This window comes from Bidens hawaiensis, unplaced genomic scaffold (assembly GCF_021521415.1).
Source record: "Bidens hawaiensis isolate Kalapana, Puna unplaced genomic scaffold, B.hawaiensis_p1.1 tig00012137_1, whole genome shotgun sequence".
Lineage (NCBI taxonomy): Eukaryota > Viridiplantae > Streptophyta > Magnoliopsida > Asterales > Asteraceae > Bidens > Bidens hawaiensis.
Window position 1 is genome coordinate 29,516 of NW_027491977.1, and position 15,064 is coordinate 44,579.

The 15,064-nt window shown below is 34.3% G+C and overlaps 4 protein-coding genes across 4 annotated transcripts; 2 read left to right on the forward strand and 2 right to left on the reverse strand.

Moving 5' to 3' along the window:
- The first annotated feature begins 103 nt into the window (after positions 1–103).
- LOC143540126 (alanine aminotransferase 2-like) lies at positions 104–2,515 on the forward strand. The gene is made up of 12 exons (XM_077033271.1): positions 104–187; positions 344–394; positions 472–522; positions 601–666; positions 741–986; positions 1,057–1,167; positions 1,250–1,462; positions 1,534–1,654; positions 1,729–1,883; positions 1,976–2,050; positions 2,127–2,330; positions 2,399–2,515. The coding sequence occupies exons 1-12, from the start codon at positions 104–106 to the stop codon at positions 2,513–2,515; spliced, it is 1,494 nt and encodes a 497-aa protein (XP_076889386.1).
- A 342-nt stretch (positions 2,516–2,857) lies between these two features.
- On the reverse strand, positions 2,858–5,524 carry LOC143540112 (proteasome subunit alpha type-5). The gene is made up of 9 exons (XM_077033256.1): positions 5,481–5,524; positions 5,297–5,378; positions 5,124–5,204; positions 4,012–4,125; positions 3,832–3,933; positions 3,664–3,722; positions 3,469–3,571; positions 3,291–3,356; positions 2,858–3,164 (listed from the first exon to the last, which is right to left on the reverse strand). Exons 1-9 carry the CDS (start codon positions 5,492–5,494, stop codon positions 3,072–3,074), a joined length of 714 nt encoding a protein of 237 aa, XP_076889371.1. The 5' UTR covers positions 5,495–5,524; the 3' UTR covers positions 2,858–3,071.
- A 1,813-nt stretch (positions 5,525–7,337) lies between these two features.
- Positions 7,338–9,113, reverse strand: LOC143540127 (uncharacterized). Its single transcript, XM_077033272.1, has 4 exons — positions 8,882–9,113; positions 8,378–8,804; positions 8,179–8,260; positions 7,338–7,593 (listed from the first exon to the last, which is right to left on the reverse strand). Exons 1-4 carry the CDS (start codon positions 9,111–9,113, stop codon positions 7,372–7,374), a joined length of 963 nt encoding a protein of 320 aa, XP_076889387.1. The 3' UTR covers positions 7,338–7,371.
- Positions 9,114–14,156: 5,043 nt separating this feature from the next.
- On the forward strand, positions 14,157–14,914 carry LOC143540113 (uncharacterized). Its single transcript, XM_077033257.1, has 3 exons — positions 14,157–14,405; positions 14,480–14,607; positions 14,701–14,914. The coding sequence occupies exons 1-3, from the start codon at positions 14,253–14,255 to the stop codon at positions 14,771–14,773; spliced, it is 354 nt and encodes a 117-aa protein (XP_076889372.1). The 5' UTR covers positions 14,157–14,252; the 3' UTR covers positions 14,774–14,914.
- Positions 14,915–15,064: the final 150 nt, after the last annotated feature.

Genomic DNA, 15,064 nt, shown 5'->3' on the forward strand with positions numbered 1-15,064 from the left:
AAGGTTGATCCCTACCGTTGTGAAATTGAATCCTTATCATACAACAACATTTTCCTCTTCAAATACTAAATCGCGGCGTTCGTCCTTTCGTTCTTACACAATCATGGCTTCAAATGTTGCAACACCACCTGTTACCGTTGATTCCCTCAATCCTAAGGTTGCATGCATTTTGTTAGCTGTTAAGTCTGTTTTTTTCTGTCTTATTGTCGTTTTGTTTAACGATTTAAGAAAGATACATTTAAGATCACAAGGCATATAATATTAGATGGTTAATAGTAACTAGTACTTGGTAGAATTTTGAGTACGTTGTAACTTACAGATGAGATCTTGCTCATATTTATAGGTATTAAAATGTGAATATGCTGTTCGTGGTGAGATCGTCTCTTTGGCTCAGGTAATTGCATCAGCTAAAATATTGATACAATGAGTGTTCAGTCTATGAATAAATCTTGTTATGTTTGATTCCCGCAGAAATTACAACAAGACTTGCAAGCAAATCCAGGTGATCATCCTTTTCAGGAGGTATAACTTGACGCATGCTTTATATATTATTATTTACATTGATGGCAATATTACCTACCTATTCCTCATCTTTGGCAGATACTTTACTGTAATATTGGAAATCCACAGTCACTTGGTCAAAAGCCGATAACTTTCTTCCGAGAGGTTGGGATGCTGCAACTTTACTGTCATGATAAGTAATCGGCACTACTCATGTGTGTTATGTTATGTTATCCCAGGTTCTCGCATTATGTGATCACCCTGCCTTAATGGACAAGAAGGAAACAAACACTTTGTTTAGTGCAGATTCCATAAAACGAGCATTAATGATCTTGGATCAAATGCCTGGAAGAGCTACTGGTGCATATAGTCACAGTCAGGGAATTAAAGGATTGCGCGACACCATAGCCGCTGGTATTGAAGAACGTGATGGTTTTCCTGCCGATCCAAATGATATCTTCTTGACAGACGGTGCAAGTCCAGGGGTAAAATTGTAGTGTTTGATGTAAAATGTCATTTTAAAACAGTAAATTTGATCATTTTCCTTTTTACCAGGTCCATATGATGATGCAGTTGTTAATAAGATCAGATAATGATGGAATATTATGTCCCATTCCTCAGTATCCGCTTTACTCGGCTTCCATTGCCCTTCATGGTGGCACCCTTGTATGTCTAGTTATTATTTATCACTTTACTAAAAGTTATATCATAAATGTTATTATTCTAACTTGCTTTGCGGATGTTTCAGGTTCGTTATTATCTCGACGAAGCAACAGGGTGGGGACTTGAGATCTCTGAACTGAAGAAGCAGTTGGAAGCTGCCAGACAAAATGGTATTACCGTTAGAGCGTTGGTTGTAATTAATCCCGGGAACCCAACGGGGCAGGTTCTTGCTGAGGAAAACCAACGACAGATCGTCGAATTCTGCAAGAAAGAAGGTCTGGTTCTTTTAGCAGATGAGGTAAACAATCTATCCTTGCATTGCATATCATATCATGGACACTGTTACTAATATGATATACATAAACACAGGTATACCAGGAGAACGTTTACGCACCGGACAAGAAATTTCATTCGTTTAAAAAGGTATGCCGTTCTATGGGATATGGTGACAAGGATATCCCCTTGGTTTCTTTTCAGTCGGTGTCTAAAGGTATACTAGCTAGTTCTTTAAATTGTTGGAACTAGAAGTAAAATATAAAATAAACAATGTCTTGTAATTTTCAGGATATCATGGTGAGTGTGGGAAAAGAGGTGGTTACATGGAGATAACCGGTTTTGATTCCGATGTTAGGGGACAATTTTACAAGGTGGCATCTGTGAATCTTTGTTCAAATATTTCTGGTCAAATTCTTTCAAGCCTTGTCATGGGCCCTCCTAAGGTATACATACTTATTGCCAATACATGAAAAGATTCAGTGGCATATTTTGAGGTTTATGTAATGATAATATATTAATATATGCATGCTTGCAGGTTGGAGATAAATCCTATGATGGATATTTGTCTGAGAGAGATGGAATCCTGAAATCACTGGCGAGACGTGCGAAGGTCAGTTGAAATTACGAAACTTGGATTTGGAAATAGTTGAAGCTTGAATTAAGTTGTTTTTTTTAACTGTTGATAGACGTTGGAAGATGCATTTAACAACTTGAAGGGTGTTACTTGCAACAAAGCAGAGGGAGCAATGTACCTTTTTCCACGGATTGATCTGCCAAAGAAAGCCATAAAAGCAGCAGAAGATGCTAACAAAGCACCAGACGCTTACTACGCTATCCGTCTACTTAATGCCACTGGGATTGTTGTGGTTCCAGGAAGTGGTTTCGGTCAGGTTAGATAGTTACACAAATCCGTCTTTTAGTTGGTTGTTATTTCATGCTACTAATGGTGGGTGTTCAGGTCCCGGGAACGTGGCATTTTAGGTGCACAATATTGCCTCAGGAGGACAAGATTCCAGCCATAGTTTCACGGTTGTCAGACTTCCACTCGAAGTTCATGAATGAGTTCCGTGATTAGAGTCGAGAGAAGATGGTTGCCTTTGCGAATAAGTTACTCAAGAGGAACGTTGTGTTTTACTAATCTATTTCTTGAATGATTTACATGTTTCGGACCAGATGGCAACATACTGTTAAGTGTTAAGATATATCCAAAAATATTTTTTGATGAATCCAATAACATTCCATCCTTCTTACTATTTGGACATATTCTTGTTATTCTGCAATTTTTTTTCAAGCAATTAACTTCAAAAGGCAACATTTTCACCAGAGTACTAATTTTCTCATCAAACACCCATATCTACACTATATACAGATAGATATATTACACGCTAGACGGGAGACAAAATAGATAATGAAGTGGGTGATGGCAACGAAACAAGGGTCTATAAAAGTTGGGCATAATCTCATAGAAACTACTTGGCTTGTTGAAACATAAGTTCTAGGGCCCAGGCCTCCACCAATAAGCATAACAAGGGCCTTGTGTTCAAATACCAAAGGGAAGCAGGATAAAATTTCAACAATTTAGTACAAAACAAACAGAGACCGTCTACGATTGATCAAATAAGACTCTTGTTTTATAGGCGACTGATAACAGCTTCAACCTCAGCCGGGGTGTACAAGTGATAAGTAGGTGCAACCTTCGCAATATCCACATTATTGGGAGTCACCTGAGCTCAGGAACACAGAAAATGTTCAGTGCTAACACAATATAATCATAATCAAATTGAATAATGAATATTAACAAATCACTGATAAAAAAATATATAAGGTTCTAAGCTAGGCTAAAAACTGACCTTTTCTTCCATAACTTGTTTCAAGATGGAAAGAGCAATTGTTTCAGCTTCTTTCAGAGTCAGGTCCTGAAAACATCCATAAATGCAAACACCATAAGCAATTAATACTTCTTAATTACTAACCAAAAAAAATTCATTTTGCGTAGACGTGCTGATAGAAATGAACATTGTATAAGACCTTGTTAAATTGCTCCTGCAGAGAACTGTCAGCACCTTCAGATCCTGAGCCAATAGCTTTTGCATTGCATTGCCAAAATGTGCCTGATGGATCCGTGTAGTATCTGTATATAATTTAAAAAAAAAACTTATACTCTTCTCTTTTCTTTCATGTTATTATAGATTACTAACATGAAGATATAATGTTGATACTTACAGACTAGGACCATTTTCATCATGGCCCGCAATAAGAAGAGAGACACCAAATGGTCGAGACTGCAAAAAGATAGAAATTTTAAAGATTGATACTTACAGAATTGGAGTATTTCAATAATCATAACCGTATACAAACAATAGTTTAAAGATGGTATAGTTAGTAGCTAACCATAGATTCTTCATCTCCCTCACCAAAGCGCAGTGCCAGATCACACAGAGCTTGGGTAGTGGACTCCACAGTCATCGGCTCACCATATGAAAACCTATGATTCTATAATGAGAGAACAAAATCATTATTAATGAAAAACTTATTCCACGTAAATAAAATTGTGGATGATGTTAGTGTCACCTGAGTCTCAACTCGTGCATGTTCAACGAGTGTACGGGCATCTGCAATTAATCCACTCATGGCACAGCCAATGTGCTCGTCAATTTCCATGATTTTCTCAACACTGCTAGGCTCCTGCAATGAGTGATTTTCTCATCAATGTCCATTATTGGCTCACTAGGAATAAGTTTCTACAGTGACCATATGAAAAAAATGCCACATTCCCATTACAAATGCAGTATTAACGTTTTGGTTTGTATCCAACAGTAATACCAATCCATGACCCGATGGACCCTTAATAAATTCAAAATTAGATCCTGTTGATTTTTCATAAACGCAAAAGACTAAAGTCTGGCTGCAAAATGTGGTATGTTTCCTTTCAACTATTCTATGTATTTTCTATCAAAAACTTTCACCACAATTCATTGTAGAGTTGAAAAGCAAGTCTTTTGCTAATACGATCTATTGTCTTCCACTTTCAAAAAGCACCAGAAACTAAGGAGCGAACCAAATTGTTGTGAATTATTATTCCCTAATTGAAGTATTGCTCTCCATACCTCCACATTCTGGAAAGTAAAAGTACTAACCACAACCCACAGGCAGAGTAGAATATAGCAGGCAATATCCTACTTAAAGTGTGGATCTGATTAATACTAAAATGTAAATACAAAAAAACCGTATCCACTTGAAAAAATGATATTCCCTAGCATATTAAAAAATATTCCCTAGCATATTAAAAAAAACATTTCAGAATAGCCACATCAAGCGGACAGCGGCAACAATGTAGAAAAGAAATTTGTTCTGTGTAAAGAATACTAGGTAAGCTCATGAGGACAAATAACCCGCACAAATACAATTTTATGAGGTTTGAACACAACCCCACACTATGGTTGTGAGGAGACGGTGTATATAACTGTTTGATCATTCTAAAATACTATTAGTGATAATAAAGCACAAATTTCCATCAACCACTACGCCCAAGATACATGATTAGATAAATTCACGAAATAACCACAAAGAAACTAATTACAAAAATGACCGAAAACATATAGTATGAACAAAGATAGATGTGCCAAAATGATTAAAAGCCTACAACACTAGTGATGAAGCTCAAAGACACATAAACAACATACCAAGAGTGGCGAGGTAATACGTTTCTCGACAGCAAGAACAACTCCTTCCTTGGTCTTCAACCCGATGGCCGTAGAACCCAACTGCAGCACACAGACACATACAATGGTCATTTGATGGATAAGATAAAAAGTAATTTTGTTTTGAAAATAACATAGAATAGAAAGCAGCTGACCTTGATGGCCTCAATAGCATATTCAACCTGAAACAACCTTCCTTCTGGAGAGAAGGTGTTCACACCCCTATCATACTCAGTCCTATACATATATATATATATATAATACATCACCTTTATCAATACACACTGACTGAATCAATCAATCAATCAACACAGATTCTAATCAAATGCATTTACTTACCTCGTTAGAAACATCTTCCTTCGATTTGATTGAATTTAACAGATAGCATACACACATAATTAGGGTTTAAATTGATAACTAGAAGCATAACATAACTGAATTAATGAACACGTACCAATTGCCAATTGATGATGATGAATTTGTTAGCTCCGATTAGATTATTATTAGTATTTATGGCTTGGCTTTATGCAACCTTCTTGCAAAACAAGCCACCACTGGGTTCGTTCTTTTTCGTTAATTAGACCGGGTCCAAATTCGGATCAGCTTTTTTTACCCGAACCAAACCAAACCAAACCAAACTAAACTGGGTTGGATTAGCCCATTTAATCAATTTCATTTAAGAAATAAGCTTGTGGGCCCACGATTCACTTCATTACAATTTTTTTTATTTGCCAGGGCTGAGCCTGAATCACGTTCAAGGCGGAATAAGAAACCTATCAGTAGTGCAGACATAATAAACAGGTCCCATATGCCAACGGCATGTGTCTCTACTAGCAACTCATCCTATGTGTGGAAACTAGAACGGGGTAACCACAATCTATTCATTAAATTCTCACGTTCCTTTTATTCTCTCAATAACAATCGCTTATTTTCACGTCAAATGGTAGTCAGAGAAAAGACATTCCTCTCTCTCTCAGACGAGCCTAATCAGTGTTATGTTTTGTATGTTAACAAGTTTCGCTAGCCAGATTGTCTATACGCAAAACCGATTGAATCTAGTAACCTCTGAGGTGCTAATTCTTGAAGCTTCGAATACGTTTATGCTTAAAATTTTCTTTGATTTTAATGGCATGATTGATATGTTTGGTTGTTATTGGATTTATTTATTTACAAATGTAACTAATAATAAACTTACTGGTATATTTGTTCAATTTGAAACTAGTCAATAACTATTGCATAACACTACTCACGTATGACAAGTATAAAGATTATTATTTTATACTATTTCGTTGTGTAAGTCAGAAACCCGTGAATCTTGTTATTTGAACAGAGAGAAACCATGTGCTACACTACACAGTGGCAGTGTAATAATAGTTAGGAGACTATTATTATTTACCAGCTCAGTCCCAGACTGTGCTACAAGATCATGGGTTTCACCATGTATTTTATGGGTAAAACTTTGAACTCAATTAACTTCTTATCTAGTCTAGTACACTACAGTACAGTCCAGGACACATGTACTAATCTAATCTGACACATATATAAAGAATAAGGATTTCAACTACTTATACATTCTGCACCAATACCTGTACATGAATTGACTACACTACACATCTTACTTTTATTGGGTTTCCACACAAATTCCCAAAATAGCCCAATTATAGTTAATGTTTCCAAGTTTATCTCTCATAATTCAAGTTTTCAATTTTATTCCTTTGAAATCTTGTCGCCGACGACATGATAGCGAACACCAACGACATGATAGCGAAAACCGACGATGCGTTACCTAAACAAATAGGATAACGACACGTGGCCGGAATCTGTGTTGATGATGCGTTATGTTGCTAACGTAGGGTAGCGGCGATGCGTTATGTTGCTAACGTAGGGTAGCGGCGATGCGTTATCACTAACGCATCGTGTAACCCTTGTGTAACAAGGTAGCAACAACATAACGCATCGTCGACGACCTATTCCGGCCATGTGTCGTTATCCTATTTGTTTCAGTATCGCATCGTCGGTGTTCGCTATCATGTCGTCGGCGACGAGATAACAAATGGACAAAGTTGAAAACTTCAATTATTGGAGATAATCTTGGAAACACATTCTTTAAATGGACTATTATGGGAATTTTCCCCTACTTTTATTGCAATTTCACTAACTTTGAACACTTGTTTTTCTTTGAACTTGAATATTAATTCATGGCATCCAAAAGGTACAAATATAAAACTAGTTAAAATTTTCTTTTAACCGTTTGGCTACATGGAAAGCAAGTACAAGAGGTAGAAAAATGCAAGCTTTCATTGAGGTCCTTTGACTTCTTTGTTGACTTTGGAGGTTGCATGTTGTGCTCATATTGGGCTGCTGCTCTCATTTCTTCAGCTTTTCTATGAACACTTGTCATCCTCTTCATCATCTTCTCCTCAAATTTTGATCTCATTTTCTGAATCTTTACCTATAAGTAAAGTTCAAATCCACTAACCCATATCAATTACATATTTAAAATACTAGTTTAAATTCAGTCAAACAGCTTTAATCATCTAAACAGCAACTAAGAATAAGTTTCTTTAAAGTACCAAATAAGGACATGGTTGCTATTATTATTATTACATTAAAACACAATAAACAAGAAACCAAGAAAGTGGCTTTTGTTTGTTTGCATATACCTTTGGAAGTGTAATAGCTTGGGGATTGATATCCACGTTTGAGTTTTGAGTTCCCAAGATACAATATTTTAAGCATGTTCACATGGGTTTGGAAAGTAGCTAGCATAAAGTTTAAAAAATAAAATCTTGTACTAGCATGCATATTCATATTCCATAGAAGCAAGCAAGAAAGAAAGTGGTGAAGGGCTCAATGTACTTGGGACAAAGCCCTCCAACTGTGGTCAACAGTGGGTGCATTTAGACAAACTTTCCCAGCCACCAACACCAAAATAATAATTATATTACGTTGATTAAATAAATAGGGTCTTTGAGATTGCTTATTTTATCGTTAAGGAATTATAAGCACCCCTAAAGTGATGTTTAATTTTAGGTACCTCTAGCTTTTTTGACTCGGCTTCTGCTTTAGCATTTTGGAGGTTTACCCAAGCTTCAATTTTTGCTTCTTCTCTTTGGTACCTACATTACACATGAGAACACTAATTAATTCAGTTTAATTTTTTAGTTTCCATCTTCAAATAATAATATTACAATTCCAAAAACAAACTAAGTTAGGGAAAAAAGAAAACATGTTACCTTTGGTGGGATCTAGCTGTTTGTTCTTGTTTCCAAGCACAAGGTGGAATGGTTTTTGGACATTCATCATTATTATTATTATTATTATTATTAATCTCAAAATGTCTCAAACTCTTGGACACATCTTCTTCCTCCTCCTCCCAGTTGCAATGACCAGTACCCGGTTGTAACTTAGCTAAATGGCATTCTTGTAACTCCAAGGAGGTATTCGTTAATAATGCTAATGGACCTGACATGCTTGCAGGTGTGGTGTGTCGTGGCGGAGACACACTCTTGTACGGCGTGGGACATGACCCCTCTTTAACTTCTTCATCAACAACCATTTCCGTGGATACATCTTTCAATACGAATCCTTGGTTTATTGGCACCACACATTTGAATCTTGAAAACTGGTTGTCTTGTGCTTCTTCAGCATTTGTTAATTTATCTGCCAACAAAGACATATTTCAAGAATTATATATGACCATAATATAACATATCTAAGTAAGATGAATTAGTGGCAACCTTTTAGAAGTATGTCAGGCGGATCATTGAAAGGTTGGTCCTCGGTGAATATTGGTTTATGGTGATGTTGGTGTTTGGAGACATGAGCAGGTGGGCCACTAATAAGCCACTTCTGGGCATCATCCCATTTCGAAGGGAAGTTCTTTCTTGAACCAGCACCAACACTAAAGCTAAAAACGGGTCGACCCGGTGTGGCTGGAGCTTCAACCACATTATTATTAGTCTTTGCCATAGAAAATTTGTGATGGTAATATATTACCTTTACCTTTACCTTTACCTTTACCTTTACCTTTACCTTTACCTCCTCTTCTCAAGAAGGGAAAGATGGTGAATTGAATGAAGGTGGTTGGTTGGATTGGATATATATGTGTTTTGAGATGAATAATTAATAACAATAAATAATGAAGAGAAGAGGTTAGTAGGCGTGGTGAACAGAGTTGAGTATAGTATAGACTTCAGAGGATACTGTTGTGCTGGAAAACAAACAAGGAAAGGAATCTGTTCTAGCTATATATAATATGGCATTGAAGGTGCTCTTTTTATGTTTGAAATTGGATAATAATAATAATAATAATATGGTCCACGGGTCAATGGAACACACATCGTGTATCTATAAAAACACACATGACAGACAGACACCTTCGTCAAGAAAACAAAACTAGACTCTACCCTATGCTCTCTCTACCACTTACAATTGGAGATGGAAGTGACCGGTGAGGAAGCCAACAAAATTTAATTGTTTCTATCGAGTCTACTAAACTTCCTTTTCAAAGTGCGGGGACCACCCGAGTCAGCTCGAGAAGTCCGCGCAACCCGACCGACTCAAGTGGTATGCCCCTATCTTCCGACTTATTCGATTCTAGCGGTATTGAATTTACGTCCAAAGTGTTTGTTTGTTGCGGTCGAACTTGAACATATGGCATGATCCAAGAAAAGATATGTACCACATCGTGAATTGGCACATCAAGTTCTTTGAATGATTATTTAATCAAAGACCCAAAGTAAGATGCCGAGATGTTCAGAATGAGATTTCATTTGCCTAGAAAAGATTATTTTTACAAATTGTTGGGGAAATCAAGACCAACTTTGAATGGTTTCAAAAAGCTTACGACATGAGGTCTAACTAGAGTTTCATAGCGTTACAAAAATACATATCGACGGTTTGGTAGCGCGCAACCGGTAATCCTCATGATCAATACGATGAATATTTAGCCATGTCCAAAAGGATTGCCTAAAATACTTTTGCAATTCGATTATTAAGTTATACGGAAAGAGTTCTTACGTAGGTCAACTATCCAGGACGTTGCAATCTTTTACAACGTAGCATCAACTATGTAAAACTGGTGCAATACCAATTTGAAGGACCCGAATGGTTAGTATGAAAAGCATACGAGTGGTACGGGATATTTGTTTGGATGAGATCTATAATTCATTGACCAAGTTGAATAAATGTTCAAAGTTGTCTTTTTTTTTTGTTATTAAATAAATTATAATTTTAGTTTGATTACATTTGCTTGTTTGAGTAGTAGTATAGTATTGAGAGTAATATAAATCCATCAAATGTTTTTGTTGTATTCCGCTCTTGTTTATTATTAATAAAGAGAAACGCATAAGGTTATGCAAATCCAGTTCGTGTTCTTGATTCACTTGATCAAATAAGTTCAAAAGACCGTACACATATCGTTTGAAGGATATGTTCAACGATTTACGAGGCCAATATATGAAAAGTAATCACTAATACCCGATGATCTCTCTCGAAGCAGTGGTGCCAAATGCATTATGGTTTTGGCATACATACTTTGCTCATGTTTGATCAAACGACAATGTTTTTCTCCGTCAATCGCCATTATTTAATGATGAAATGCATGGAGCCGTGACATAGTGTCCATTCAGGTTAGCATGCGATACTACATTCGTGGATGTATTCTACTTGATGGGATCTACCCGTCTTGGTTTGTTGTAGTGAAGTCGTATGCATAATGCATGGCAATCACAGAAAATGAAAATAAAGTTTTAAGAGGTTGTAAGAGGCAGCACAAAAAGGTGTTGAGCGAGGTTAATGTTCAAGCTTAATATTCACATGAAGATTTAGAATGGTGATGCTACATCAAAATGCTCTTATAAAGACAACAAGAGCATTCACAAGATGTAAATACAATATTAGATGATGTTGTGATTATGGATATGCAATAATACATGATGAGACATATCGGTGCATTCTAGTTAACGCGAACTCACTTAACTATTTTAAATTTTAAGTTTTTAGCATATACCAGTGTTAATGTTTTATGGTCACGATGAGGAATAGTGTGCACACACCTTTTTCTATAATATAATAAAAGCTACAAAACCCCCATTTAAAAAAAACATAAAAAATAGAGTTAATTTCGTTTTTCATTCTTAAAGTTAACGAAAAACCAATTTAACTATGAGTTATTGTTTTTTTTTTCTTAAACCATGGTTTAAATTCTTAAGTTTTTGGTCATTTAAGTCCTTTAAAAAACTAAAACCATGATTTAAGGAAAAAAACAAGAACTCATACTCAATAAGTTAAACTGCGTAAACACCAAGGATGAAAAGCAAATACAACTCAAAGAACTAACACTACAACGCTATTAACAAACACAACTTGAGTTCACACAACTACATGTACAAACAAACTATCAGATAGTTTGGGTGCTTATTTGGTCTTAGACTCTTAGATTGTTTTATGTCTTTAATCACTTCCGTGGTATGACATAGCAAGCAACCCGGGATTATAAGCAAATTTGATTTAAATCTAAAGATGATCATTTTCAAACAAGCACTGAATGACTGTAAGTGATTTTGATTCTATTAATGTTTATGATCAAGACATGAACTAGATGAAATATTACTTTTATATGTAATTAATCATACTCTTAATGATATAAAAATAACTAGTTAGCTAATCATTAATTACTTGATTAAGAAATTGATGAAGCGTGTATTTTACTAATTCTTCCTATTAAACATGCAATAACATGTTTAGTGATGATTTTATATTGAGTTATGTTTGGCCTTTCGGGTGCACTAAAGATGTCAAACTCCAAAAGTCAAGACTTAGGTGAACAAAGAAAAGAGGCAACGTGTATTCTTCCTTCAATAATTGATTTTTGTTATTTTAACTTTTTATTGCGTTTCTTCTATAACAGTTTTTTACAAAAGTCATTAAGCTTGTTTTAACACATTCGAATTATTTTAGTATCTATCTCTTATAATAAAAGACTACCACTTTTGTCACTTGTCAATCTTATAGCCTTTCTCACATTTTTTTCAAACAATTTCAATATATGGTCCTTTATCTTTTAAGTTATTTTAATATATGAATTTAATATTTTAATTGAATATAAAGCTTAACCGATTCATTCATTAATATGACTTTTTATATAAGATTGGTTTCAAATTTGGTATTAAAATTTTCTCATATGCGTTTAAACAAAGAAAAATGTGTATTTTCTTAATTTCCCCAAAAATTTTGTATAAATTTTGCAAACATGAAGAATACTTATTATATATACATATCTTGGTGCTTAGCATTAAATCATTGAAATTGAATATTATAATTATAATTCATATATATAACGATTTACTATATGAATTATCTGTCATTTATTTATATGACTTTTTTTTTGTGCGTAGTATAAAGGGTTTTAGCAATAACAAGATCAATATTTAGTTTTCAATATTTCTTTCATAACTCAGACCAAAATGCTTTAGAAACATATATATTTATGACTTGATTTATACTTTTTTACACATTTAAATATATTTGTGCAATTTTAATTATGTAATTTTAATGTAAATTGTAATTGTATTAACAATATATGATCATTTTTCTTGATAGTATTTCACTTAATGGTTAAAGTTTAAACTTTTCATTAATTACCCGTATAATACAGGGCCTCAAACTAGTACTTAATAAATAAACACAAAGCTGGTCGTGATGTGTTAATCCACCAATCACATTCACAATTTGCTTATGTAACGAATAATGGAGTGTATGTGTGGCAAAGCATGAGTCATTGATAGATACTTAAAGCTATTTGTGAGCTGAGAATGAGACTTTTGTCTTTTAGGAAATGTGTAGTGGATGGTTACAAACTAAGGCGATTTCGATACGTGGCGTCATGTTAGCAGGGAGACGATTTTTATTTTAGGGGTATAGTGGTTTTATAGCCTCATCATATATATCTATATTTGGGAAAGTTTAACGTACAAATGAAATTAACGTGCTAAAATTGAAAATCAAGTAAAGTAATTATTTATTAATCTATGATCTGAGTCTGTATGAGATTTGACCCGACTTGTTTGTTTTAAAATTTTATTATTTTTAGAAAAATTGAATTTTAATAATTTCAACTTTGATTTATTGGTCGATATTAATCCTAAGTCACGAAATGTTTAATAACAATTCTAAACTTGAACGTATTTTCCACCATCAATCCCATATCAATTGAAAATTAACCCCATTTTGATTATTAAAGAGCGGGAAAGGAAATAGAAGAGGTTGCTAAAAACCTATTATTATTATTATTATTATTATTATTATTATTATTATTTGTCACATAAGCACCCGTTGTTATTAAAAACTAATAGGGTTAACTTTCAGTTATAATGGGATCACGGGAAGAAAATAAGTTCAAAGTTGAGACCGTCTCTAAACGTTTTCCAAATTGAGATTAATCATGGCCAATAGATCAAATTGAGATTATTACGATTCAGCAATCCTAACTTTTTCCGATATTGTTATATAAGAAAACAAAATATGGCCTAAAAAAATTATACCTTGTATATATTTAAATTTAGATTATTATTTCAGGTTGTAACTTTTATATATATTCACAGGGAGATTAAAACTGAAGATGTATCAACTTAATGGATACGATAAGAATAGGAAAAGTATCTCAATTTTTTGTGAATGAATCATGTCTAGTAGATGTTTTAAATGTACATTTCATCCTAAATTAACCAACATCTCAAGACCTCAAAGATGAAAACAGAAAACACACTAATATAGAATTCAATACTAATCAATCTCGACCATGTAAAATCCTACATTCCTGCCCACACAACAAGTACATATTATTTAATTAGTTTTGTTTTATTAATCTTTTAACAAGCCTCCATTAGTTGTTTATGCGTGAGCTTTGTTTAATCTTTTTAACTCCTATTGTGTGTAGATATTATAATCTAATGTCATTTGGACCCATTCAAATGGACCATTTAGTAATTTAGTAGCCACTTGAAGTTTATATATATTCTTCTACTCCTACCTATAGCAATGGTGGTGAAGTAAATAAATCACATAGTTTTATTCCAATCTATAGTCTATACCTTTTGGGCTAATTCCATGGCAGTTAGAATTCCATATATGCCCTTGGCAGTTAATCATAACAAGCCTAAATCAACTTCCAACATGGTCTTCATGCTTGCACAAGCAGGCTCACAAAAAGGACCTTCATCTCATCCCATTCAGATTAAAGCCAATATCAAGCTACAAAAGGTATGCAACAAGATCAAATTAATCTATTTATTTGTATTCATATGATGTTTAATTGGAAATTAATTATGTAACAGGTTTTTGAAGACGAATCGAGCGGTCTAGTGTGTTACAAAGATGAGAAAGGAGAGATAATATGTGAAGGATATGATGAAGGCCCAAGGCTACATCAACAATCACTTTCTGGATGTTCAAGTCATCCAAGGTATCAAAATATACATTATTATTTATTTATGAAGCTTTATTAACTTAAGATATATATACACTCATAAATCTTAATTGAATTTTTGAATCTCAGAGATGGAGAAGCTATTGTTGATCGCCTTAAAAGAAGCTTGCTTCTAGTTACAAAAGGTGCTAGTCATGGTTGACGAAGGAAGGCAAACAATGTTCATATGTTCTAACATCGATCGATTCTAATATCCCAATATGTATATAGTTGCTTTCAGTTTAGTATATATAGATCAACCGTCTTTTCTTTTTTAATTAATCTCAAATCATTCTTCGTTGAATCTTAGTGCTTTGGTGGATGTTAATTCTGTATATATAGTCTCTGTCAAGAATAAGAAAGTTATTATAAAGGAATCATGAGTTCTACCTATTTAAGTTTCCTTTCCCGTGATTCAACTAGCTTGGCACTCAAATAGACAATGGCTATTCAT

Bases quoted from the DNA above. Each gene is read 5' to 3' on its own strand.
- LOC143540127 (XM_077033272.1), bottom strand. From the start codon at position 9,113: ATGGCAAAGACTAATAATAATGTGGTTGAAGCTCCAGCCACACCGGGT. The intron at 8,805-8,881 runs GTTGCCACTAAT...CTTTGTTGGCAG, and splicing joins GCCTGACATACTTCTAAAAG to ATAAATTAACAAATGCTGAA. The intron at 8,261-8,377 runs GTAACATGTTTT...TGTGTAATGTAG, and splicing joins ACAGCTAGATCCCACCAAAG to GTACCAAAGAGAAGAAGCAA.
- LOC143540126 (XM_077033271.1), top strand. From the start codon at position 104: ATGGCTTCAAATGTTGCAACACCACCTGTTACCGTTGATTCCCTCAAT. The intron at 667-740 runs GTTGGGATGCTG...ATGTTATCCCAG, and splicing joins CGATAACTTTCTTCCGAGAG to GTTCTCGCATTATGTGATCA. The intron at 1,168-1,249 runs GTATGTCTAGTT...CGGATGTTTCAG, and splicing joins CCCTTCATGGTGGCACCCTT to GTTCGTTATTATCTCGACGA.
- LOC143540113 (XM_077033257.1), top strand. From the start codon at position 14,253: ATGGCAGTTAGAATTCCATATATGCCCTTGGCAGTTAATCATAACAAG. The intron at 14,406-14,479 runs GTATGCAACAAG...ATTATGTAACAG, and splicing joins CCAATATCAAGCTACAAAAG to GTTTTTGAAGACGAATCGAG. The intron at 14,608-14,700 runs GTATCAAAATAT...TTTGAATCTCAG, and splicing joins GGATGTTCAAGTCATCCAAG to AGATGGAGAAGCTATTGTTG.
- LOC143540112 (XM_077033256.1), bottom strand. The intron at 5,205-5,296 runs GTCAGCTGCTTT...TGTGTGCTGCAG, and splicing joins ATGCTATTGAGGCCATCAAG to TTGGGTTCTACGGCCATCGG. The intron at 3,165-3,290 runs GTCAGTTTTTAG...TCCTGAGCTCAG, and splicing joins AACAAGTTATGGAAGAAAAG to GTGACTCCCAATAATGTGGA.